Source organism: Astyanax mexicanus, chromosome 1, assembly GCF_023375975.1.
Source record: "Astyanax mexicanus isolate ESR-SI-001 chromosome 1, AstMex3_surface, whole genome shotgun sequence".
Classification (NCBI taxonomy): Eukaryota; Metazoa; Chordata; class Actinopteri; order Characiformes; family Acestrorhamphidae; genus Astyanax; species Astyanax mexicanus.
Genome location: NC_064408.1, coordinates 55,431,995 through 55,459,034, shown reverse-complemented (window position 1 = coordinate 55,459,034; position 27,040 = coordinate 55,431,995). Strand labels below are relative to the sequence as shown.

The following is a 27,040-nucleotide window of genomic DNA, read 5'->3' as shown; positions in this document are numbered from 1 at the left end:
CAATTATCCATGACCATAACCTCATGTTGCAGCATTACAATGCACGGCCCCATGTTGCAAGGATCTGTACCCAGTTCCTGGAAGCTGTTCTTGTCAGCGTATCAGCGTATATGTATCTGGACATTTATGTATCTGCGAGAGGCAAATGATGTTCACATCAGATACTGACTAGTTTCCTGAACCCCCTAGATTCTCACAACACAGTAAACTGCACATTTCAGAGTGGTCTTTTGCTGTTACACACCTGTGTAATAATCACTTTGTCTAATCAGCATTTTGATATGCCACACCTGTGATTGGTGGATGGTTTATCTCAGCAAAGGAGAAGGGCTCACGAACACAGATTTAGACCCAACAGCGAACAAAATTTGAGAGAAAAAGGCCTTTCTTATGAACACAAGCTGTGTACATGTGGTTTACCATGGAGATTGTAAGGGAGTTGATGCGGTTGATGTCCTGAAGGCAGTACTGCCAGGAGATAAGGCTTTTTATGTTGATGTAAAGCTGGTTCCACAGTGATAGAATAGCTTCATAATACTGCTCATTCCTGCAATGCAACAAGTAAGCAGATATTTATTACATTAATCACTCAATGGTGCTCCTGCAGAGTTAAAGATCAAAGCAAACTGGACATTTTGCAACAAACACAAATGTTTTCATATTGGCGGTGGTCCTAAAAAGAAATAATTTTGTTGACTATTTATAGACCCATAATCATGCATGGCTCTACCACAATAACTCAAAGGCTTTTTAAGGTTAGAAAAGGAGAAATTGAGAAATGGGTTTCATACTTGTTGGCTATGCTGACGGACAGTGGGTTGGGTGGGGGCACTAGCAGACAGATGGAGGGAACCTGCATATCCAAACCTCCAGGTCCAGTCACACGCCAGACACTGCGCACAGTGTTATCCTTTAGAATTCCTTCATCTCCCTTACAGATCACCTTCTGTATGCGAGAAAAAGCAACAAAAAGAGGACAAGAGAAAAACAATAATACAAGACCCTTTAATCAAAATCTACCTACTATACTAATAACAGTATGTTAAATTGTTTGTGTGCGTTTCTGTCTTTTACCTGATCTTGTCTAAAGTCACACAATGCCTGTACTATAACAGGACCACTGCTCTTGTCCTCTGGGTTTCTTGGTCTCAGTCTCACAATGCTCTTGGATTTACTCACAAGGTGCTGTACTTGTTGCTTATGCTCCATCAGACAGTCACGCTCTCTCTGCATACACACATAAAGCACACTACCTTGTCAAGACTCAAGTCTTATACAGTAGTGTGAAATGTGAAAATGTGGACACTCCTGATCATTTTCATTACTTTCCTTTATAAATCATTAGTTGTTTAGATCAGCAATTTCAGTAAATATTTAATATAGCAGATGAACACAGTGATATCTAAGAAGTGAAATGAAGTTTTTTGGATTTACAGAAGGTGTGCAATAATTATTTAAACAAAATAAGGCAGGTGCCTAAATTTGGGCACCCTTGTTTTATTGATTTGAATACCTTTAGCTCCAATTATTGAAACACTAGTTTTTAGTTTGTTAAGCTTATTAATCCTTGACCTACATACAAAGGTGAATCCAATTATAAGAAAGGGTTAATGTGGCCAATTGCTAGTTTTTCTTCTCTTTGCATCTTTTCTGAAAAGTGGCAACATAGAAGCCTCAAAACTACTCTCAAATGACCCGAAATCAAAGATTGTTCAACATCATGGTTTAGGGGAAGAATATAAAAAGCTATTTCAGAGATTTCAGCTGTCAATTTCCACTGGGAGGAACATAGTGAGGAAATGGAAGACAACAGGCATAGTTCTAGTTGAAGCCGGAAGTGGCAGGATAAGAAAAATCTCAGATAAGTAGAAGAGAAGGATGGGGAGAACAGTCATAGTCAACCCACAGACCAGCTCCAAAGACCTACAATTTGGTGGTGGTTCATCATGCTGTGGGGCTGTGTGATCAGTGCAAGTACTAAGAATCTTGTTATAGTTAAGGGTCTCATGGATTCCAGCCAATATCCGCAGATTCATGAGAACAATGTTCAAGAATCAAGTTGAAGTTGTGCTGGGGCTGGATACTTCAACAAGACAACGGCCCTAAACTCTGCTCAAAGTCTACTAAAGCATTTATGCAGAGACACAAGGACAACATTTTGGAATGATCATCTCAGTCCCCAGACCTGAATATTATAAAAAAATCTGTGGTGTGATTTGAAGCAGACTGTTCATGCTCAGAAACCATCAAACCTGACTCAACTGGAGATGTTTTATAATAATTCTGCTGGGGTGCCCAAATTTATGCACCTGCTTAATTTGGTTTTAAAACCTTCTTAAACACATCTGTAAATCCTATAAACTTCATTGCACATCTCAAATTGAACTGTGTTCATCCGCTACAGTGCTGGCCAAAAGTATTGGCACCCCTGCAATTCTGTCAGATAATGCTCCATTTCTCCCAGAAAATGATTGCAATTACAAATGCTTTGATATTAAAATGTTCATTTAATTTGTCTTCAATGGAAAACCACAAAAAAGAATTGTCAAAAAGCCAAATTGGATATGATTCCACACCAAACATAAAAAGGGGCTGGACGAAAGTATTGGCACCCTTTGAAAAATCTTGTGATTCTTCTCTAATTTGTGTAATTAACAGCACCAGTTACTTACCTCTGGCACATAACAGGTGGTGGCAATAACTAAATCACACTTGCAGCCAGTTAAAATGGATTAAAGTTGACTCAAACTCTGTCCTGTGACCTTGTGTGTACCACATTGAGCATGGAGAAAAGAAAGAAAACCAAAGAACTTGAGGACTTGAGAAGCAAAATTGTGAGGAAGCATGGGCAATCTCAAGGCTACAAGTTCATCTCCAAAGACCTGAATGTTCCTGTGACTACCGTGCGCAGTTTCATCAAGAAGTTTAAAGCCCAAGGCACCTGCCTAGATGTGGACGGAAAATAAAAATTGACCAGAGATTTCAACGATTGTGCAGATGGTGGATAAAGAAACCAGACTAACATCTAAAAAGTTCAAGCTGCCCTGCAGTCCGAGGGTACAACAGTGTCAACCTGTACTATCCGTCGGCGTCTAGGGTTGCAGCGGTAACCGGTTTCACGGTATACCATGGTATTAAAATGCACGGTTATCATACTGTGTGTGTTTGCTTATTACCGGTAAAACGCAAGCCAGCAGAGAAACTCACCCGCGCATGCGCAACTCTGCTCCGCTTCAGCTACTCAGCACACAGCGGTGAGAACGGCAGAAAGTGCATCAGACTAAACATTATCTCCGTCCGCTTAAAAAAAAGCCAAAACTAAAATCAGCAGTGTAGGACTATTTCGGATACCCGCCGAACGCACCTGAGGCTGGTTATCCGATTTGTAATCAATGTGGCCGTAAAGTCACAGCTAAAGGTGGACATACGTCAAACCTGTTCTCCCATCTCCGAGAACACCACCCCGCTGTGCAGCCTAAAGTATGTGTTTAGTTTATAATTTTAATTTGAACCTAAATAAAACCTCTTTGTAGTCGTACACAACCCATGCGGGAAGACCCAAAGACATAAAAAAGCCAGGCTGGAGTTTGCCAAAACTTACCTAAGAAAGCCAAAAAAAGTTTTGGAAGGATGTTCTCTGGTCAGATGAGACAAAAGTAGAGCATTTTGGGAAAAGGCATCAACATAGAGTTTACAGGGAAAAAAACGAGGCCTTCAATGAAAAGAACATGGTCCCTACAGTCAAACATGCCGGAGGTTTCCTGATGTTTTAGGGTTGCTTTGCTGCCTCTGGCACTGGACTGCTTGACCGTGTGCATGGCAACAAATTTTGCAGCATAATGTGGGGCCCACTGTGAGATAGCTGGGTCTCCCGCAGAGGTCATGGGTCTTCCAGCAGGACAATGACCAAAAACACACTTTAAAAAGCACTACAAAATGGTTTGAGAGAAAGCACTGGAGACCGGAGTCCAGACCTGAATCCCATAGAACACCTGTGGAGAGATCTCAAAATGGCAGTTTGGAGAAGGCACCCTTCAAATCTCAGGAACCTGGAGCAGTTTGCCAAAGAAGAATGGTCTAAAATTCCAGCAGAGCATTGTAAGAAACTCATTGATGGTTACCGGAAGCGGTTGTTGGCAGTTATTTTGTCTAAAGGTTGTGCTACCAAGTATTAGGCTAAGGGTGCCAATACTTTTGTCCGGCCCATTTTTGGAGTTTTGTGTAAAATGATAATTGATTTGACTTTTTTTTCATTCTCTTTTGTGTTTTTCTTTGCAAGACAAATAAATGAAGATATTAATACCAAAGCATTCGCGATTGCAATAATTATCTGGAAAAAAATGAGTATTATCTGACAGAACTGCAGGGGTGGCAATACTTTTGGCCAGCACTGTATATATTTATAAAGGGAAATTATCAAAAAATTTTCATACCACTGTAAATATCCAAGAGAGCCATGTTCACTGAACTAGGGCTGGCCCGAATAGCGTTTTTTGAGCTCCGGATATTCGGCACTGATTCGAAGCGAATATTCGAATATTCGTTTTTAAAAAAAGAGGTAAAAAAAAAAAAGCAAATCACGGCCCCTTTAATCCACTGCAAAATGTTCAATTTGCTCTGACCGACGAGACATATTCACCCCGGATTTTTGGTGTTTTTATCCCGGATTTTTGTGTTTTCACCCCATATTTTTTCTGTGTTTTTAGCCCAGATTTCTTTGTGTTTTCATCCCGGAATTTCTGCTTCCCCACACCGCGGCTTATCCGCTGCGTAAGCAGGCTAGGAGGCTGCTGCTGCACGGTTTCTCCGCTGCACAAGCCAGCCCAGTAAATTGCTGTTTGTGTTTTCACACTTAGGCTATTTGCTTAAAAAACAAACAAAAAAAACGTTTGTTCAGGAAGTATTTTATATTCTTAAACATTGTTAATTATATTAGAGGACAGTCATTGTAAACTGTACTTGGTCTATTTCGGTTAAAGGATTGTGCAGGGCATATTACTGATTTTGTATTTTTGCACTTGGGCTATAAGCTCAATATTAAATATTTCGTTTGTTTAGAAATTATTTTATATTTTTAAACCATGTTAAATTATATTAGAGTAGAGGAAAGTCATTGTTAATGACGTTATTGTACTTGGTCTATTTCGGTTTAAGGATTGTGCAGGGCATAGCCGTATTACTGATTTTGTATTTTTGCACTTGGGCTATAAGCTCAATATTAAATATTTCGTTTGCTTAGAAATTATTTTATATTTTTAAACCATTTTAAATTATATTAGATAAGAGGAAATTCGTTCAGACATCATTTTTGTAGGCCAGGCTTTTGTAACCGATTTAGCCCCTACTGTTGCCACATTACCCCTTACGTTTTATTATATAAATCAGTTTCGAAGAGCCTGCATTTTTTTTTTATCATGTATAATAGAGGTCTGCGCGAGACTGATTTTTAAACCCACTCTTCCACGCTCCCGCGTTTCTGTCTCGTTACCGCGCCGCAAAAAAATTGCTTCTTTTAATCCCGCGCCCGCCCGCCACATACACATTTCTGCCGCTCCCGCCCCACGTTCCTAATATAAATTAAATAAACTACATTTAATGCTTCAAATTTACTTATATATTTATTAAAACAGCAGCGCTGAATAGTGCGGTCCCGTTCCTTACCCCAGTCCAAACACCATCGGTGTGTGCGTGTGTGTGTCCTGCGCGTTGAGAGTTTTCTTTAGGTTTTTTTTTTTTACAATTATTACAGTTTTCTTAACTATTTATTAATTTGCTCCCGCATCGTCTGGATTAAACTCCCGCTCCAGCCAATAACAGTTCAGTTCTGTCCCGCGCGCAAGATATTCTGACGGGACCCGCGAGAACAGAAGTGGTTAGAGTGAGGTGGAACTCTGGAAAGGAGAAAAAAAACGAATATCCGAATACCAAAATTAAAAACCGAATACCTACTCAACGAACGAATATCCGAATACCCGAATATTCGGGTCCAACCCTACACTGAACAACAGGAAATACTGACTGTTTAAAAAAAGGTGAAGCAGTGAGTGTTTGAGAAGGTTACCTCCAGATCTTTAAGCAAGTCTTGTAAATTTTGCAGGGGTGTTGTTTTGTCACAGGTAAATTTACTGCGAATGGTCTCATGCTGACACTGCAGTTTGCTATATGTCTCATTTGCTTCAGAAAAATACTAAAAAAGAAGTAAAACATGTGTTAGTATAATACCACTACAGTTTGTAATAAGTATACCATAGACCCAGGCATTTATTTAAAATTACTATTCTGATCATTGCACAGTAAGAGAAACTGTCAACAACAAATTGTACTTTTATTAAGTTTTCAACATTGAGAGATTATGTTAACAGCAATAGAGCTTTCCTTAGACTCATAACCCCCATTCCCCTTTACACTCATAACGTTGCTAAAAAGAGTTAATGGTCAAACGTCTCTACAGATAGTCAACATTGTTTATAAGTAGGCCTGGACAATAATTCGATATCGGTATTTATCGCGATAAGAAATGTTTCAATAACGGTGATATCAGTTTTGTGGTATATCGATATGTATTATTTACAGAATCACGGACAGGCGTTTTTTACTGGCGTTAGCTCGCCGCAGAGCTCAACACATTCAGCCCCTGTAGCTGGGCTACATCAATGCGTGATGACGCAACCACACAGGCACGTAGCCAAATAGGCTAGGCTAGGCAAGGCTAGGTTAAAATGGCTAGGCTCGGGTCCGCTTCGCTACGCAGCAAAAATGTTTCGCGCTGGAGCCAAACGGAGCCGGGACGAGCGGATCCAAGGCTAAGGTAGACTCGGTTCGGTCGGCCCCGGATCCTCGAGGCCGGCCGCGGGTCCTTGAGGCCGGACGCCAGTCCGCTCGCTCGGCCGCGGGTCCTCGAGGCCGGCCGCGGGTTCGCTCCCTTGCCGCTTTGCTGCAAATTGTGCCGGAGAGTGCAGCCGACCAGCAGCGGTAATGTTAATACATCTAATCTGTTCCACCACTTCAAGCAACTCCACTACATACAATATTTTTCTTATAACGTTACTGACTGAAGCACTTTTACAGCTTATGTTGTAACTAAGTTATTCATAGTTGATAAAGCCTGTAGGTTTGTTTATTTGACGGGAAAATCTTGTCGCTTTATTTATAAAGGCTTCTTGTATTCTATATCGTAGTTGAAACACTTTTGTTTTAATCTGTTAAATTTGTTCACAAAGAATAAGAAGCTCGGCCTCTGTTGTAATTTAAAGTTATTTTTATTGGTAATAGTTATATAGGCTTATGTTTGACAGGGATGTCATGTTATTATTTTGCTATATGCAAATAATATTGAGCATTGATTTATTTTGACTACTTTTATTTCTAAAGTATTAAAGTTTTTGTGAAAGGAGGTTTCAAAGGCTTAAATTAAATTTTCAGACAGTAGTAGGTACAGATTTCCGATAGATAGATAGATAGATAGATAGATAGATAGATAGATAGATAGATAGATAGATTGATAGATAGTGTGCAAATACACAGTTACATAATAATTTAAATTCGCAGTGCTGCAGGGATTGCAGGGCTTCTTAGCAGTTTTCTGAGGCCTATTTAAGTATTTATATCGATATCGAAATTATATCGTATTGACCGAAATTTAAGGAATATATCGTGATATAAATTTTGGCCATATCGTCCAGCACTATTTATAAGTCATTTACATGATAATTTAAAATCCCAACCAAGGTGACGGCCACCTGATGACCATCAACCCAATAATAACACCCCCCACATACTCCTCCCTAACCCCCTTCCCTAATTCCTCCTGCTATGTTCCAAGCAATTTATACTATATGTAAAGTCCTACTAAAATGTTTTAGTAAGTCAGACAGTAACAGTCAGACAAGTCAGATAGACTAGTCAGGCAGACACAGAGAGGGAGCATTGAACAATTAAGCCTGTGCCCATGTAGGTTTTCTGTCTGCACAAGAATAAACTCAACTGACTCCTGAATCTGACTCCTGATTCCTCAAGGCCAAATTTCTAACAACAGGCAATAGCATTGTTACTGCTGGGATAACACTTAGCAAACTAAGCTAAATGGTATGTACTACATACTCTTATATTATTTACAAAGTTTTGCATTACATTTCAATACATTTACTAATTTTTCTTTGATGAAAGTAATTGGATTATAAAGTAATTCACCACAAAATGAAGAAGCTATATATTTCATTTTTATTACTTTTACTACAAAATCGTACAAGGTTCAAATTTATTTTGTTTTATAATTGATAGACTCTCAGAAAAAAAGGTTGTATATTTTAATCAAATTAAATGATCATTGTTAAAACAATGTGTGTGTGTCTGGCACCTGGCTGTATGCTGCATTCTCTTTCAGATGCACATAGATACATTTAGTGATCTGAAGGAGCCAGCTCCACTGGGTCTGAAGAGTCTCCATGTAGGCCTGAGAGAAAAACAGAGGCATTGGAGGGTTCAAGAGGACAAGTAATCCTCTGTGTGACAGACAGCCTGTGCACAAAGACAAATGCTCCTCACCTCAATCCTGTCTGAGGCAGGGTGTTTCCTCATCAGCAGGCTGTCCACCTTCAGCTTCAGTTTATTCAAATCTTTTTCTTTCTCCTCCAACTCACTCATCAGTTTCTGTGGAAGAAACGGAACACATTTAACAATTTTTTTTATCTCTATTTGAGTGTAACATAAATATAAAACATAAAAAAATCCCCAAATGAAACATTTCATCCCTCCCTAGTGCAAACTTGCTATCTGCATCCCCTTAAGGACACTTTTTAAAAATTGTGCTGAAAGGAAGAATGACCAGCAGGCAGTGGCAGTTTTTCATGAAATACACCAGCAATTAGCAATTTAAACAGAGATTAATGAAATAGTTGCTGAATATTGTCTGAACAAAAACATACACATTTCTATTCAGGCAGTAATGGTCTCTAAATGAAAAAAAAAGAAAAGAAAACCTAATTATCATGGTAAGTCCACAATATCAAAAGTGAACAATTGTATTCATAGTCTTACAGAGTAGCTTCCCTGCTTGTTGGGTATGTAGACATCAACATTTTTGTTGCCCCAGTCAAACACCAGCTCCTCCTCCTCCCGATCATTTACCCACATTATCGCTCGAGAGATCTCCTCAATAATGCTCTGTAGCTCACGCAGCTGAGCACTGCGTGCAAATGACAGCTTCTGCAAGGAACACAATAACAGAGCCAATACGTGACTACTAATATTTCTAAATCTAAATAATAATATGAATAAAGAATATGAAAAAATAAACTGAATAAAATGTTTTACTACAACAGTACATGCAGTTCACTGGAACATTATTTACATTGACTGTATTTAAGCACATAGTTAGTATGTTTGCTGTTTAGATGTTGTGTCTTACTTGTAGATTGTCCCATTCCTGTTCAAGCAAATACAAGTTGGCCTTATCTCTTCTGTCCATCTAAAAAGAAAAAAAAAACTCATGAATAGGTCTCAGTAATTTACCTACCTAAACCAGATTTTTAAACAGTTTTATATTCATATCTACAGTCATTTTCCCCCTTATGGGAATATTTCTAGTTTTAAACATACAGTGGCAAGAAAATGTATGTGAACCCTTTGGAATTCCATGGACTTATGCATACATTTGTCATAAATATAATATATAATATAATAAGCAAAAACATTTTGCCAGTACCAATGTGAAGTGTCAATGTGCTCTTTCGCAATCTTCAGGCATGCAGCAATGCTTCTTTAGGAAGCAGAGACTTCCTTCTCAGTGTCCTGCCATAGACACCCTGCTTGTTCACGGTTTTATGGATTATAGACTCTTTACTGTTTACATTGTGCTCTTGGGGTCAATTTCACTGGGATTCCACTTCTTGGCAGGAGTAGCTAAATTTCTTCTCCATTTCTAGATTATTTGTCTTACTGTAGACTGGTGAAATCATGTTACATCTTTTTCCATAGATACTCTAAAAGCTCTTTTCAGCACAGCATGGCCTTTGTGTTTGGAGCAAAGATATGAGTGTTTATCAGTCAAAATAGCTCTAATCCACTCTAATAAACCTCCAAACTGCCAAGACTCTAGTTATACTAAAACTTGAGTCTAATTATCTTTTTTAAGCCGATTAACTCAAAACTCCACATACTTTTTCTCCTTGCACTGTTTTTATAGTTGTTCTTAATTAAGACAAAAATAATCGTAAACTGATCTAAATCATTTTTGGCACATTACATTTGTCAGTACCCTTGACATGTATAAATTTTATGACAAATTTATGGGAAAAAAACAAAACATGAAATTCCAATGGGAATTGCCACTTGCCACGGTATTTAAAATCATCTGGACATATGAGCCTCATGAACACTATTGAGAGATGAACAACTTACCAGACAAAATGTAATGAAGTATGTCCTAATTGTTTTCTTCACAATACTTTATTGTTTTACCACAGTTTTATCTGTTTTACTTATATATGCTCAATACCTCAATTGTGTTTAAAATGAAGCTCAGATGTCCGTAGATGTCTGATTTATAAGTTACAAAAAACACGGGAGGGAACACATCAGAGAAATGTTGGAAGTGCATAATGCAGTCTTCTTTTTGAACCAGAATTGAACTCACCAGTTCCTCTCGAGCCCTTTCCACTTCCATCCTTCTCTGGATTGTGCTATGATATTTGTTATGATTAATTATCTGCTGATCTATGGAATTGGCATCATCTCCCCACGGTGATGTCTCGATCAGACGCTAAAAAAAAAAAAAAAGCGACAATCACAGGTTCTTGTTCATTTAACAGGATGTAGAGTACTGATCATTTTGTTAATATAAATCTCTTGAATTCATTGCTTAAATTCTATATTCTATTCAATGCAATGTGGCTGGGTATTATGGAAATGGTATCATCATTCTCCGCTCTGTCTCCTTTGTCCCTCTCCCTGTCCTCTGTTCTCCTTGAAAGATTTATGCTTAGCTTTTGTGAACAGCAGTATATTTTAAGTAAACTTTAAGGCACACTTGCTGAATGGTATGGTTTGTATGCATGCAATATATGTACAGAGTGGAATTTTGAATGTTTTTTTATCTCTGCTGCTCCAGATTCTTGTTTGGATTCTTTATGAAAGGCAGCAGGGAACCTGATAAACTAAAAAAATGGCTTTTGTTTTATAGAACACACCTGCCACGAGAGGGAGGACTGCAAATCACAAGGAAAAGGCTGTTTCAATGAGCTGGGTTTCACAGAGTAATGGCAGTATGCCCAGTATCGGCTTAACTCACTCTGCTCTTTATAGTGTGGGTCAACCACTCTTTTCATTCTATTTGGATCAGAGGCCCTGAGCTGACTTCTGTTTGAATCCCTTATTTTGTTTTGGCTGAATATGGAATGTACATGACTGTTTATCCCATTTTGTGGGGTGGAAATTTTGTATTTGTTGTTTTTCAAATATCTGTATTTTTTCTCAGAATGAACGGGGCAAAATTATGAAATAAAGAACACAGAACTAATTTACAGGCAGTCAAATTAAACTTGGAGAACTGATTTATTTGTGTGTGTTATTCTAAGGTACAGACCCTTGTAAAATATATAAATACAGTGGTACTTGAAAGTTTGCGAACCCTTGCAAAGGTATTTAAAATTTTCAATATTTCTGCATAAGACCTAAAACATAATCAGATTTTCTCAAAAGTCCTAAAAGTAGATGGAGAGAACCCAGTTAAACAAAGACAAAAAAGTTATACTTGATAATTTATTTACTGAAGAAAATGATCCAGTATTACATATTTGTAAGTGGCAAAAGTATGTGAACCTTTGCTTTCAGTATCTGGTGTGACGGCCCTTTGCAGCAATAACTGCACTTTCAAAGTGCAGTTGTTGATTGATCACTCCTGGAAAGGATATCAATAGTTTTACATTTTCTCCATTTGTACACAATCTGACTATATTTTGGAGTCCAAACTCCTTAGAGATGGTTTTTAACCATTTTCAACCTTATAACTATACTTTTCTGAGGTCCTCAGAAATCCCCTTTGCTTATGCCATGATACACTTCAAAAATGTGTGTTTTGAAGAGGAGACTTTGATTATATATCTGTAATACTGGATTATTTTCCACAATATATAAATTATTAAATATAATAGGTTTGTCTCATTCAACTGGGTTCTTTTTTTCTACTTTTAGGACTTCAAATGCGATTTTGTGTCAGGTCATATTTAAGCATAAATATAGAAAATTCTAAACGGTTAAACTTTCAACCACCACTGTATATGTATATTCTGTTGTTTTTGCTACAGCAGAAGGCAAATAACTGATTCGCGCAATGTAAAGGACTACTGCTGTGGTAAAAGGACACATTAATATGTGGGAAAAATGGTTCTACATTAGAATTAGAATGGTTCTACATTAGTTAATCAAATGAGATAATAAAAAAAAAAACTCATTCCTATATTTGGCACATTTTTTATCTACCTTCTGTTGCTTGATCCAAGCAATGGCATCATGGAAGTTTTTGCCAGGCTCATCCCAGTCTGCATTTTCTCTGCTGCCTCCACTTTTCCTCTGAAGAGAGCCACTTGCAGCCATTTGAACTGCTGTCAACTGCTCAATGCACTGTTCCACACTGCAAAGAAACAAAGAAAGAGAAAGAAATTAAGAGAAAAAGAGACCCGTGGTAGACATAATAAGAATGACTTTACTGTCCAAGAACCAACATTAGGTAATTGTAGGAACATGTAATTAATATAGAAAACTATATATTATACATATATTAGATATATGCATTTTGAAACTAAATATATACATCTTTTGATTGATGACAAGGAGGGGGCCCTGTTTGTTTACTTTGTGTTGGAATTGGGATTAGCTATTAAGATAGTGTCATCTCCGACAACCTCACTACGGCACTGGCGCATCCCCTTCACTGGCGCTTCAGAACAGATTTTACTTCTACAGAATACTAAAAGCAGACATTTGAATGTTTTTTTTAGCTTCTTCGCCCACAGACACAGCTCCTGTTCTTTGAAAGTGGGTGAATATTTTAGCTTTCTAGTAGGGTTGCAACGGTATGAGATTTTCACGGTATGATAACCGTCTCAGAAAATACCGCGGTATCACGGTTATCACGGTATCACAGTTTGTTACATATATTATTAAACTGACCCTTAAAGAAATTAAAACAAAGGTTTTTTGTTCAATTAATTATTTATTGTAGAAACCTGGAACAATTATAATTTTAATGTCTCCTTAAAAAAATTATCAGGTGAAGGAAACCAGTTTTTTCCACTACTCTTAAGGGCATTAAGAGTGTATATAAAAAAATATATATATAAATATATATAATATATGTATACACACATACACACACACGTTACACACATTACATGTCCTCTAAGAAGTAAAGATCCTGTATTTAAAATATACAGTACAATTATTTAAGTTTAAATTATTTAATATCTGATAAACTGAGCCTGGGTCAGTGTCTGATCAACAACTGTTGTAAACGTCCGTTTTACTGCCAAGTTGGTATATAACCAGATACTGCAGAAAGAGGGGATTTATTTCTGACATGATCCTCACAATAGAGACTTCTATTGAACTTCTATGAACGCATGTAAATGAATGGCGTCTTTCACATCCAGTCCGGCCAGGACCTTTACACGGACACGTGAATCCATCGTAGCACGCACTTCACGCCTGTACCTGCGTGCCCAAATTTCGGATAACTCAGCGCTTTTGCGGGCGCTTCCCGCATGGGTTGTGCACGACTACAAAGAGGTTTTATTTAGGTTCAGATTAAAGTTTTAAACTAAACACATACTTCGCGCTGCACAGCGGGGTGGTGTTCTCGGAGATGGGAGAACAGGTTTGACATATGTCCACCTTTAGCTGTGACTTTACGGCCACATTGATTACAAATCGGATAACCATCCTCGGGTGCGTTTGGCGGGTCTCTGAAATAGTCCCACACTGCTGATGTTAGTTTCGCCTTTTTTTAGGCGGACGGAGATTTGTTTAGTCTGATGCACTTTCTGCTGTTCTCACCGCTGTGTGCTGAGTAGCTGAAGCGGAGCAGAGTTGCGCATGCGCGGGTGAGTTTCTCCGCTGGCTTGCGTTTTACCGGTAATAAGCAAACACACACGGTATGATAACCATGCATTTTAATACCATGGTATACCGTGAAACCGGTTACCGCTGCAACCCTACTTTCTAGTTAGTCTAGCTCTAGCTATGTGGTGTCCGCACATATGCTCCCAAATAGCTGGAAACAGAAGTTCCATGTATAGAAACTTTATAATGAGTACCCACCCAAGATGGCGGCGCGTTAACACGCAGCGGCCGCTCCGGGTCCGTTAAATGGTGCTTTTGTGTTACTATTTGTCGTTTTTTCCGTTTATTTCCTGCAAATATGTGCATCGGAACACCCGTGCACATGTTCTGCCACCGCCAGACCCTGCTACAGTGGAGAAATCAGCCAGAAAACACGCTACCAGACGAGGTTCTGCAGACACAGGTTCTTGAGCTTAGCCTGCTAAGAGACCCAGGCCACCAGCCCACGGTGTTTCCTGACGCCGGAGCCCAGCGGAAGTGTCATCGCAAGCGGTGCGAGCGTAAGCGGAAGCGCGGAAAGAGAGCCGGGATCCTCGCGAGGCTAAAGGCTAGTCCTAGCCGGCCGGCTATACCATCGCTCTTTCTGGCAAACGTCTGTTCCCTTGACAATAAACTGGCCTACATCCAACTTCAGCGAACAACCCAGCGTGAGTTCAGAGACTGCTGTGCTTTGTTTTTTGTGGAATCGTGGCTGAATGACAACATTCTGGACAGCGCCATTCAGCTAGCCGGGCTAACCGCGTTCAGAGCGGATAGGAGCGCGGGCTCTATCCGGGAAGACCCGCGGTGGAGGCGTGTGTGTTTACATCAACACGGAATGGTGTAACAACGCTGTGACTGTCGCCAAACACTGCTCTCCGCTGGTGGAGTTCCTGATAGTCAAGTGCAGACCTTTTTATTTAGTACGGGAGTTCTCTGCCGTGCTAATAGCTGCTGTCTACATCCCACCCAGCGCTAGCATTGGTACTAATGCTAAAGAGGCTCTGTGTGAACTCTATCGGACTATCAGCGATCTGCAGAACAAACACCCAGACGGACTGTTTATTATCGCCGGAGATTTCAACCACGCAAATCTCAAGTCAGTGCTCCCTAAATTCCATCAACATGTGGACTTTGCAATGAGAGGAGCGAGCACGCTGGATCTTGTTTACACAAACATCCCCAGCGCGTACCGGGCGGAGCCCCGCCCCCACCTCGCTTTCTCGGACCACATGTGTGTTTGGCTGACTCCAACATACACACCACTCATCAGACGCTGGCCGGCAGGCTCCATCTCTGCCCTTCAGGACTGTTTTGAGTGCACTGCATGGGACATGTTTAGGGAGGCTGCTACTGAAGGCGATTCTGTTGATTTGGAGGAGTATGCAGCATCAGTCACTGGCTACATCAGCAAGTGTATTGATGATGTCACTGTCTCCAAGACCATCACTACACGCCCAAACCAGAAGCCTTGGATGACTGCTGAGATACGTGCGCTGCTGAGGACCCGCGACTCCGCCTTCAGAGTGGGTGACAAGGTGGCCCTGAGGAAAGCGAGATGCGACCTGTCAAGAGCAGGCAATCACCAACTACAGGACAATGCCACCGTCCTGTGAACGTGATGCCTCCCTCCCTGATGCCCTGAACAACTTTTATGCACGGTTTGAGGCACAAAACAACACGATGGCGAGAAAGACCATGCCCAAGCCGGACGAGCAGGTGTTGTGCCTGACTGCAGTGGATGTGAGGAACACTCTGCGCAGAGTCAACCCACGAAAAGCTGCAGGACCAGACAACATCCCCAGCAGAGTGCTCAGGGAGTGCGCAGACCAGCTGACAGATGTTCTCACGGACATCTTCAACATCTCCCTGTGCAGCGCCACTGTCCCAACGTGCCTCAAGTCCACCACCATCGTTCCCGTGCCGAAGAAGTCCACAATGACTACCGTCCCATTGCACTTACACCCATCATCATGAAGTGCTTCGAGAGGCTAGTCATGAGGAACATCAAGACACAACTGCCCTCTTCACTGGACCCCCTGCAGTTTGCGTATCGTCCCAATCGCTCCACGGACGATGCCATCACCACCACCCTTCATCTCTCCCTCACCCACCTGGAGAAGAAGGACACTTACGTCAGAATGCTGTTTATAGACTTCAGTTCAGCATTCAACACCATCATCCCACAGAACCTCATCAGGAAGCTAAGCTCGCTCGGCCTCAACACCCGCCTCTGCAACTGGATCCTGGACTTTCTGACGGGGAGACCCCAGTCAGTCCGGTTCGGGGGCAGCACCTCCAGCACCATCACACTGAACACTGGGGCCCCCCAGGGCAGTGTCCTGAGTCCTCTGCTGTTCACCCTGCTGACTCATGACTGTGCTGCAAAACACAGGTCTAACAGCTTTATCAAGTTGGCCGATGATACAACCGTGCTGGGTCTCATCACCAAAGGCGACGAGTCAGCATACAGAGAGGAGGTGCAGCGGCTGACAGACTGGTCTACAGTCAACAACCTTCACCTGAATGTGGACAAGACAAAGGAAATGGTTGTTGACTTCAGGAGAGCACAACACACCCACTCGCCACTCAACATCGACGGGTCCTCTGTGGAGATTGTTAAGAGCACCAAGTTCCTTGGTGTCCACTTAGCAGATAACCTCACCTGGACCCTGAACACCAGCTCTACAGCCAAGAAAGCCCAGCAGCATCTCTACTTCCTCCGGAAGCTGAGAAAGGCCCGTCTCCCTCCACCCATCCTCACACTCTTCTATAGAGGGACCATTGAGAGCATCCTGAGCAGCTGCATCACTGCCTGGTTTGGGACCTGCACCGTCTCTGACCGCAAGACCCTCCAGCGTATTGTGAGGACAGCTGAGAGGATCATCGGCGTCTCTCTCCCCTCCATCACGGACATTTACACCACCCGCAGCATCCGCAAAGCAACCAGCATTGTCTTCGGGAAGAAGGTACCGCAGCATCCGGTCCAGCACGACCAGATTCTGCAACAGCTTCTACCCCCAAGCCATCAGACTCCTCAACTGCAGAGACTGAACTGATGTTTTTTCTGTACACGCACACACACTCTTACCCCACTTACCCCAGAAAATGGAAAGCACTAAAAACCCTATTACCTCACTGGACTCTATTGCACACTGTGTAATAGAGGTAATTACTACCTCACTGGTCTTTTTTGCACACTGCATAATTTGCACACTGTCTTGTTATTTATTATTCTTTGTCTGTATTGTGTTGTATTGTCTGTCTGCACTTTTGTACTGCTGCACTATTGTTCTGTCTACACTGTGTTTATGTGCACCATGGTCCCTGGAGGAACGTTGTTTCGTTTCACTATGTACTCTGTATATAGCTGAAATGACAATAAAAACCACTTGACTTGACACAGCAGTAGATACTTCAGACTGAATTTACATTAAATTTGGTCAATCAAAAACCATTTAATATGAAAGTCAAATATAATTAGATATATAATATTCACTCTTTGATCAAATCATTCACTGAACCTCTCTGCTCATGCATTTCACCATGTCTTGAATACTCTGTATTAATTTATTAAGGCTTCCTATAGTTTGTCATTGTCTGTATGTGTGAGATAAACTTTTTTGTGTATTTACGTATCTAACCTGATGACCACACTGTCATTGGACTGCCCAGTGTTTTTGAGCTCCACAGCAAGGCCCTTGAGCTGTTCGATGATCTCTCTGGCAGAGGCCATGTATTGTTCAAATGCACCCCGTCCTCCATCTACACCCTGCAACACCATCAAAAACAAACACAATGGTCACACAGTACAATAGCACTGTCCCACTAAACACAGGAAAATCATCAATTGACAGCCTCACACAGAGAAATATCGCAACAGTTTACTACAATAACAAACACTCCCACAATGGTAGGAGACAGCTTACAATAAAATTCACAGCATATTATAACATTACTGCAATACTTTCACACCAAAGACAAAATCATACAAAAGGATTTATAGAAAGGACATTTTGGCAGTTCAACCCGATGGAATTCAGTCAGTGTACTAGCATTAATAAAAAAAATTGTAGCTGGCTTATATTTTCACTCTCTTTGGTCATGCTCCATACTCACTGTTTGTAAAACATATTCTGCTTTACGCAGGGAGTCGTGGAACTGGTCCTTGAGAATGGAAGATTTCTGTTGGATAATAACCCAGGGTGGCCCTCTGCAGGAGAAAGGAAATAGGGTCAGCTGGATCACTTAAGCACTTCTAACAACATTGCGATTGTTATTGTGATTAAGTACATACACTTATCATTAACACTTTTATAAACACAAGAAAATACAACAGCAAATGTGTAATGTGTATATTAACAGCATAACCTACTTGCTAAAAAACAAGCCATTTGTTATTTTGTTCATTTGTTGAATGCCAATATAATGTTGATCACATTGTATGTTTGTTTATATTTATTTGAAATCAACACAAAAGAGCCTTTTCGAATTAAACATCATGAGACAATTTTAGTATTTTTTGGGACTAGTTTTTAGGTCATTCATATAACCTATTTAGTAATATGGTCTGTAGCAGTTTTATACAGCTTCTTACTCTTTGAGGTTTATACAAAGACAGAGCTACCAGAAGGTAATTATAGGACTGAGCCAGCACAGTTGTTTTCATTGATGGCCAAGCATGAATATGCTATAGGGGTACTTTACAGCTTTACAGATCACTTAAAGACATTTACAATTGAACTATTAAATCAAATGGTAGAAAAACAACAGTAGTAACACAGACATATGTTTAATAGTGAAAGTAAGAGTATTTCCACATCTTCAATGCAAACGGATGTGAAGGGCTCAAATTATGACAAAGAGTAGGAAACAGGAAGCATTAAGGAATCATTTTCACACATGAATTGTCCAGACCTGAATCTTTGGGATGTGCTGAAGGCTTTGTACAGTCATCCAAATCTCCCATCATCAATACATATCTTAGGGAAAAAAACTGTATTCAACTCAAAAATAAATGTTGGGCATTGTAGAAGCTTATGGAAATGAAGAAATAGCAAATGTTTGTCAAAATCAAAGCTAAAAGCGACCCAAACATCAAACTACATCGAATCGTGATTCTCATTTAAAAAGCAAAGCCACATATATAAAATCTGTAAAACCCAAAACTATATAACTTTGTTATTTCTACTATACTTTTGTAAAACAAAACCACCCCACTAGCCTTTTGGGGCTAAATGCAATGGCTGCTTTTGGAGAATGTGGAAACAGGGCTAAAAAGGGTACAAGGTAATGCTAGCTAACCGAGTGAGGTCCCCTTTGAAGAAGAGCTAACAGAAAAACCTCCTGCTGGTATCCATTAGACTGTGTAAGCAGTGCACAATATCTATGAGGAGAGACTGTGAACAAAATGGGGAGTAGGCTAAAAGCCTACCCTACCATAATTTCTGTAGGAAGCTAATCACACATTGAAGATCTAGAAATTTGAGGAAACTGCTCACATGACATCTATTAAGGCAAAATAAAACCCTTGTTTGACTGCAAAAGAGTGAGTTAAGCCATGGCTCTCACAGTCCCCTTCCTGTTCCAAAGAAGCCACAAAAATAATAACCATATTCTACCTCTAATACTGACCATGTTAAGTGCTGTAAAAATGGACCCAAAATGACTACTTTGTTTAAAATATAAACATGTCACCTTTAATTAGTGTTTGTAAATTAGGCAACCACTCACTAATGTATTTACAGTTTTAGATATTCTGACCAGGGTGCCACAACTTTTTTTCATGCCACTGTATGTGTGTATAATGTTAAAATGTCTCCTAAAGGTGAATGCCTGAAGCACGTTGGATATGCAGTGGTCACAATGTGGAGATTACATTTTTCGCACAGTCTTTGTTGGTGTCCTTCCCATGCCCTGAACACTGGATACCACTGAATTCATCACAAACCAGGGGGGTATTCCAGAAAGCGGGTTCAACAAACTCCAAACCTAACCCTGAACTCCGAGTTGACTTACCTCACCGCGTCATACTCAGAGTTTTCAGTTCCACAGCAGCTGATCAGAGTTAGGTTACTCAACTCTGATTAGGTTAAACCCAGCTGAAGCGCATTCACGGTTACCTACAAACAGGCATTCTCAATGGAGTGCTGAAACAGGGATTGACCATGAAAATGAATGAGGGAAAGCACAAGGCAGTATAAAATCATATTCAGACATAAAAGCAATTCAGCAGCAGCAGCAAAGCAAATGAGTCAGCTTGGGCAAAAATAGCTGACAGAGTAAATGCGTGAGTTAAAAAAAAAAAAAAAAACTCACAACAATACACTTAGTGAAAAGACATGGAAAATATTTTAATTGTTGTTTAATTTAATTGTTAAGTTGTTATTATTATTTAAACATTTTTATTTGTCTTGATTTGTACCCTTTTCTTTTTTTAAATTAATCTAGGTGTAATCCAAGTGGGATTAAACACACATGGCAGCAAGTGAAGATGAAATATAAAAACATAGTCCAAAGTGGTATGACTTGTACACAACTACCTAATGTTTTTACTTTTATCAAGCTTAGTTTGCCCTACAGTTGATTATGGTTTTGTAGCTAATAGGAAAAAGGCTGAGGTAAGAAAAACAAGAGGGGGGGCACCATCGCCACCTTTTACCCGGGCAGAAGAGCTGGCACTTTCACAGAACAGTACGAGGCCCATCCCTCATGGAATCACTGGAGGGAGCTCATCTGAGCCATCAACCCCCCAGAACACACCTCATTATGTTAAAGGCATGTTCATTACATTTATTAGTTTATAGTTTATAAACTGTGAACTGCATTGATATTCTTAACATGTTTAATGCTACTAAAATGATGCAACTAAATGAGCCTTCTGCAGTTGTAAGTTACCTTAATGTTCCCAAATCTTACTTGATGTGAATAAATATCAGTGTTTAACAAAAAAATCTAAATTCAGGATGATGATGAAACAGTCTCTTCTGCCTAAGAATGGGATGATCCTGGGAGGCCTATGGAGGTACACTATGTTAAATATGTTGATTATAATATTTCATTTGATTAAACATAGTAATGTGCGTGACTGTCCTATAACGGAATGTGACTGATTATCAGGAATCTGATGAGGAACTATCCACCTCCAAAGCTCAGCTTGGAACGGTGAGAATGCTTATGTCTCAACAAATATCAAAACTATTCTGAACACAAAGCTATTTATTTGAGCATAACATGGTATTTTTGTCTCTTTCTTTCAAGATGGCTGTTAAAGATTTAAACTAGGTTCACCTAAAAAAATAAATTGAGAAGTGTGATCTACAAAAGGAACACATAAAATGGCAAATAAAACAGACAAGACTGGAAATTGAGTTGCTGGAATATAAATTAAAGGTGAGAGTAGTTGCTGTGAGTGTATATATCTGTTTTTACCAAGAATAAGGACAAGAAAATTCACTTGTTGGCATTTTTTTTTCTTTAGGAAATAAATAAATCAAAAACATAGGCCTGATCAAATTTACGGTATAGTGCAGACTCTCGAAAAATCCTTGCATCATGTACAGAGCATGGCCATTTGGCTTCAGCATTAGTAATGTTGGTAGCATCACATATAATCTTAATAGAGGAGAAAATGTGTTTTTGTAATGTATTAAATATTAGTCCTTTTTTTTTTTTAAAAAGTAGTAAATTTATGATCAATACTTGTATATTAATGCTGTGGAAGTATTTGCTGTTTACATAATCCCCTTCATTTAAGGCAGGTGCTTTAATTGGAATGTGGGTTCCATCTATGCATCCAATGACTCTTGGAAATCCTAAAATATAAAATTTTGCAGAGCTATTCATCTTTTACTTCCCATTTGTCTGATAATTTTGTAATTTTTGTTATAAAGACAAACCTGCAATTCTGTGGAATTCCTCTTTAATTAATGTTCATTAAAGGCTTATGCCCAGGGAACACCACAAAACTGTTTTAAAGCTAGACATACTTTGCGGACTGACCAACAGCGTCAGCGTCTCCTACATTGTACAAAAAAGACCCATTGGCAAAGAAACAGAGCGCAAGTCTTCAAAGATGTAAGGGATTATTCACGATGCGTGATATTTTAAATGTGTGGCTTTAAAATATTGTGTAGGTATAAAATTGACAGCGAGTAAAAAACGGTAACGTGCTTCAATATCAACTGGATCCGCTTGCATGAGAAAAGTGGCCGTAACTCTGAGTTCAGTGTAAGTTAACCTGCCAGTGAGCAGGTTAGCTTCAGAGCGTAAGTTGCTATAGTAACTGACTCAGGTTCTCTCTAAGCTTGGTTTCTGGAACGGAAAATCCGGAGTTTCCGTTAACTCTGAGTTTACTTACCCGGTTTTGTCACTTAACCTGCTTTCTGGAATATCCCCCAGGCCTGCACTGGCCCAAACACAACTGAAGAAGGAAGCAGGTCAACTTTAACTTAAACTTGAATAATTGTTTTTAAAAATGTAAGCAAAATTCTGCTGGATTTCTACTTTCAGTATTTTCAACCTCAAAAAATGAAGAATGTCTTTTTATTTATTTGCTAGCTATGTCGTTTTAAATTTGGGATGCAATGCAAACTTTCTTTAATATTAACTTTGGTGGAATTTAAAATTCAGCAGCATTTTAGCCATGAAACAGATTATGCATAACTTTACGGCCACCTCCGTGAGTCTTAGTTCTATAATTCTATAGGAAATGCAGTTTTTTTCTGCATACTTAATTATCCTCCTTTCACCCAGTTCTTCAATGGTCAGAACCCCACAGACTAGAGGTGGGCGGATCGATCCAAATATTAAAAAAATATCAATACCAAAGCTGGTACTGATATTGAGCAATACTCCTATAAAACATCAATCCTCGAGTAACTGCTGCACACGCGGATTCATCAAAGTCTGTGTGTAAGAGTGTTGCTGCGCCGCACAGAGCAGCGCACCCCCCCTCTCCTCTCCTCTTTTGTTGTTGAACGTGCATCACATGTTGATTGTGATTAAGTATTTTGTGGTCATGTGCAATGATTGGCGAAATTCTATCCTGATATTTTAGATACTTTGGATATATGAACCTTAGATATTAAAAAGTATCGGTATCGCAATACTGGCCCTGCATTTACTTGGTATCGGATCATACAAAAATTCCCGGTATCACCCAGCTCCACCACAGACTCCACAGAGCAGCTATTATTTTGGTGGTGGGTCATTATTCTCTGCACTGAAGTGACTTTACTGGTATGGTGTATGAGGTGTTAGTGTGTGTTGTGCTGGTATGAGTGGATCATTGTGCCACGCATTGTCCTCTCTATTAGACACACCTACAGGTAACGTTAGCTGCTCCACCTTTAGATTTAAATTTAGAGACTGTTGCTGCACAGTTTGTGTTGGTTATTCTCTAGTCCTTTATTAGCGCACAAGGAACGTTGCTTGGGGACTTTCTAGTCCAGCAGTGACCCTGAGATGTTTAAAAACTCCAGCAGCACTGACCTAAACTTACCTTTTACAAAAAGTTCGGTATCTACAAAGCTTTACCCACCCAGTAAAAAACCGATGCGCGTGAATTTCGTTTTGCTGTAATGTTTAAGAAAGCATCTGCTTGTTACCATTAAGTTACCCGTTTAAAAGCTATAAGCGGCGGAAAGCGGAATACAGAAAATAAATGTTTACCGTGATCGCGCTGATCCTCGGGGCAGACTGAAACTCTGCTCCTCCATGAACTCCTGCGTGTATCTGTTACCGCTGTGCACTAGCTGATAGCTGTCACCGCTCCCCCCAGCCAGGTCGCTTCGCGAGCCCATCCGCCGGGTCGTGGTCGGCGGCCCCCGCTGAGAGCCGTACAGACTCATGGTTCAGTCCGGAAGAGGAGAGTTTTTCCCGAGTGGTGAAGTTTAGATCCACGGGCAGATCGAGAGAGAGAGAGAAGCGTCGACTAACTAACAGAGAAACTCCGTATAGGAACCAGCTCTCGAGCGCCCCAAGAGCCAAACCCTCAACAACACACCCTCAACAACAACAATACAGCCTCAACAACAACAGAGCCTCAACAACAACACAGCCTCAACAACACACCCTGAACAACACAGCCTCAACCACAACACAGCCTCAACAACAACACAGCCCCAACAACAACAATACAGCCTTAACAACAACAACATAGCCTCAACAACAACACAGCCTCAACAACAACACAGCCCCAACAACAACACAGCCCCAACAACAATACAGCCTCAACAACAACAACACAGCCTCAACAACACACCCTGAACAACACAGCCTCAACGACAACACAGCCTCAACAACAACACAGCCCCAACAACAACAACACAGCCTCAACAACAACAACACAGCCTCAACAACAGCCTCAACAACACACCCTGGGGTGCGTTTCACGACAGAGCCTAGCATTGAACTAACGTGGTACGATGCATCGTTAAACTAACATCTGAAGTACGACCGTTTCCCGAAACCATCGTACTTTGTTGGTACCACAGAAGTCTGAACTATGTTGGTTTGAACCACTATGGTCTTAACTAAGGTGATTTCAGAAGTGTTCAGCCAGACTTTCCCAGCAGGAATCGTGCAAAACTCACAATCTATTAAAATATGATGCCAAAAATATGTTACTAATGTATAATTTAGGCTATTTATATTGTAATTATCACCACAACATGAACCGACAACAATACTATTAATAAAATAACAATGAACTGCAAGTAAAATCCACACAATAATTGCTATATATTAATTATTAATTGTAACAGTGTTACTTTAAAAAAAAAAACATACACATATTTGTTATTGCTATATTTTTCAAATAAAATATATATACATCACCATTCTGGGGTACGTTTCCCAAAAGTGTAGTTGCTAACTACGTTAGCAACTTACATAGTCTGGACGATGCAGCTGAGACGCAGGTGTTTCCCAAAAGCGTAGTTGGAACTATGGAGGTAACCACGTTAGTAACTTGCATAGTGCGAACCTTAGTTAAGCTACTCAGGTGTTTCCCAAAACCATAGTTCCAGCGAACCTTCGCAACTACCGTGGTTCAGCTGCGTCGTTCCAACTACAGCTCTAGACCTGTCGTTAGGAGCTTAGTTCCTGGTTATTAGTGCAGACGATGGACGGTAGGACTCAGAAAGCTGATAAATCACATTAATATTGCTGCACGAGGATTTAAGATGTCAAGTGTACCTATTTTTTAATGTTTGTGTTAATTACATTAATTGAGCCACTTCACTTTTATCCATGTGCGCCCAGGTAAAATAATAAAATTCATTCCTTTTTTAATGTATGTCTTTAACATTTAGCTTTATTTGGCAAACATGAATTCAGTGTAGTGAAAAGAGTGCACTGAAGTGCTCTTTAGCTAAAATGTATTTTACAGTCTTGGAAAGATGTATGTCAATTATTCAAGCAGGCATCTCTTGAGTAAAGATAACTTGTGCTGTGCACATTTATGAAATAGTTAATAATTATTTTTTTAAACCCACTGTGCTATATGCACTCTGTGAATAAGGCTATTAAACTGTCACTGGGGTAATACTCTAAAATGGCTTTAACGTAAACACCTGTACCCTAAGGACCTTTGAGGGTATATTTGCATTGTTTGTACACAGTGAAACAAATATATCCATACAGTAGGCAAGAAGGTGTCTTTTAATAATATATTCATAACAAGAAAAAACTAAGTAAAAAGTGTCTTAAAATAAATAGAGACATGTAATAAGCAGGTGTTTTGAATTACCTAATTATCCTCTGGAGGTAACAGGACCAGACAGAGTGTGAATAAAGAAAATGTATCATTTAGCCAATACAACGTGTGTTTCTAGGCCTATACAAATGTTATCAATTAGTATTTGTTAAATTATATATTACAGGAAATACGTAGAAATATGTAGGCTACATTAATATATATGTAAAAAATAATAACATTAATTGCCATTATGAAAAAAAAACATTAAGAGAATAAAACCACGACTGGGATTCGAACTAGGTTTCCATCCGGTGTTCTGTCGAGTTTTGCTACCCTGTCAAACTGTACTACCCTAGTGCATATTTAATTTTTAAATATAAAATTGCTAGAAAAAGCCCCATATTTCAACATGCTTTCGGTAGATTATTTGGAAAGCCTGAATCAAAATATCAGGAGACAGTTTAGGGTTATTAGGGGTGATTATAAACCTTATGTTTTTTATTATTGCTAACTTATTATTACTTTCATTATCATCAGCTGTCATTTACGCATTTGTAATACTCAGAAATAATGGCAAGGGGTTTCTGGTTGTTTAATGCACCCAAAAAGAACAGAATTACCATAAAAAAAAACAATAAATAAATAAAAAATGTTTCCACGCTTGGGCGCTGGTGTTGAGAAGCACATCTCGATCGGTTGCACAATTCGACAGAACACCGCGCGCTGCACCGTTGTAGGCGCTCTGCTGAACCACTGAGTAACACACATTTCTCAGGTCTCATTTGAATAAGACTCATTCAGAATGGTGATTATTTTATTTAAAAAAAATATTGCAATAGCAAATATGTGTATGTTTTTTTTAAGTAACACTGTCTGCTACAAATAATAATTAATATATAGCAATTATTGTGTACATTTTACTTGCAGTTCATTGTTATTTTATCAATAGTATTGTTGTCCGTTATGTTCTGGTGATAATTACAATATAAATAGCCTAAATGATACATTATTAACATATTTTTTGCATAATATTTTAAAGATTGTGAGTTTTGCACATTTTCTGCTGGGAAAGTCTGGCCGAACACATCTGGAAACACCTTAGTTAAGACCACAGTGGTTCAAACCAACATAGTTCAGACTTCTGTGGTACCAACAAAGTACGATGGTTTCGGGAAACGGTCGTACTTCAGATGTTAGTTAGTTTAACAATGCATCGTACCACGTTAGTTCAATGCTAGGCTCCGT

At 39.6% G+C, this 27,040-nt stretch overlaps 1 protein-coding gene across 1 annotated transcript; it reads right to left on the bottom strand.

Annotated features, from left to right (window-relative positions):
- Positions 1-322: 322 nt before the first annotated feature.
- Positions 323-24,129, bottom strand: LOC103036947 (desmoplakin). Its single transcript, XM_022662057.2, has 13 exons — positions 23,767-24,129; positions 18,214-18,307; positions 17,739-17,866; positions 12,478-12,628; positions 10,634-10,759; positions 9,407-9,466; positions 9,037-9,204; positions 8,545-8,649; positions 8,357-8,452; positions 6,062-6,187; positions 1,075-1,227; positions 792-946; positions 323-547 (listed from the first exon to the last, which is right to left on the bottom strand). The coding sequence occupies exons 1-13, from the start codon at positions 23,943-23,945 to the stop codon at positions 346-348; spliced, it is 1,743 nt and encodes a 580-aa protein (XP_022517778.1). The 5' UTR covers positions 23,946-24,129; the 3' UTR covers positions 323-345.
- Between the last annotated feature and the right edge of the window lie 2,911 nt (positions 24,130-27,040).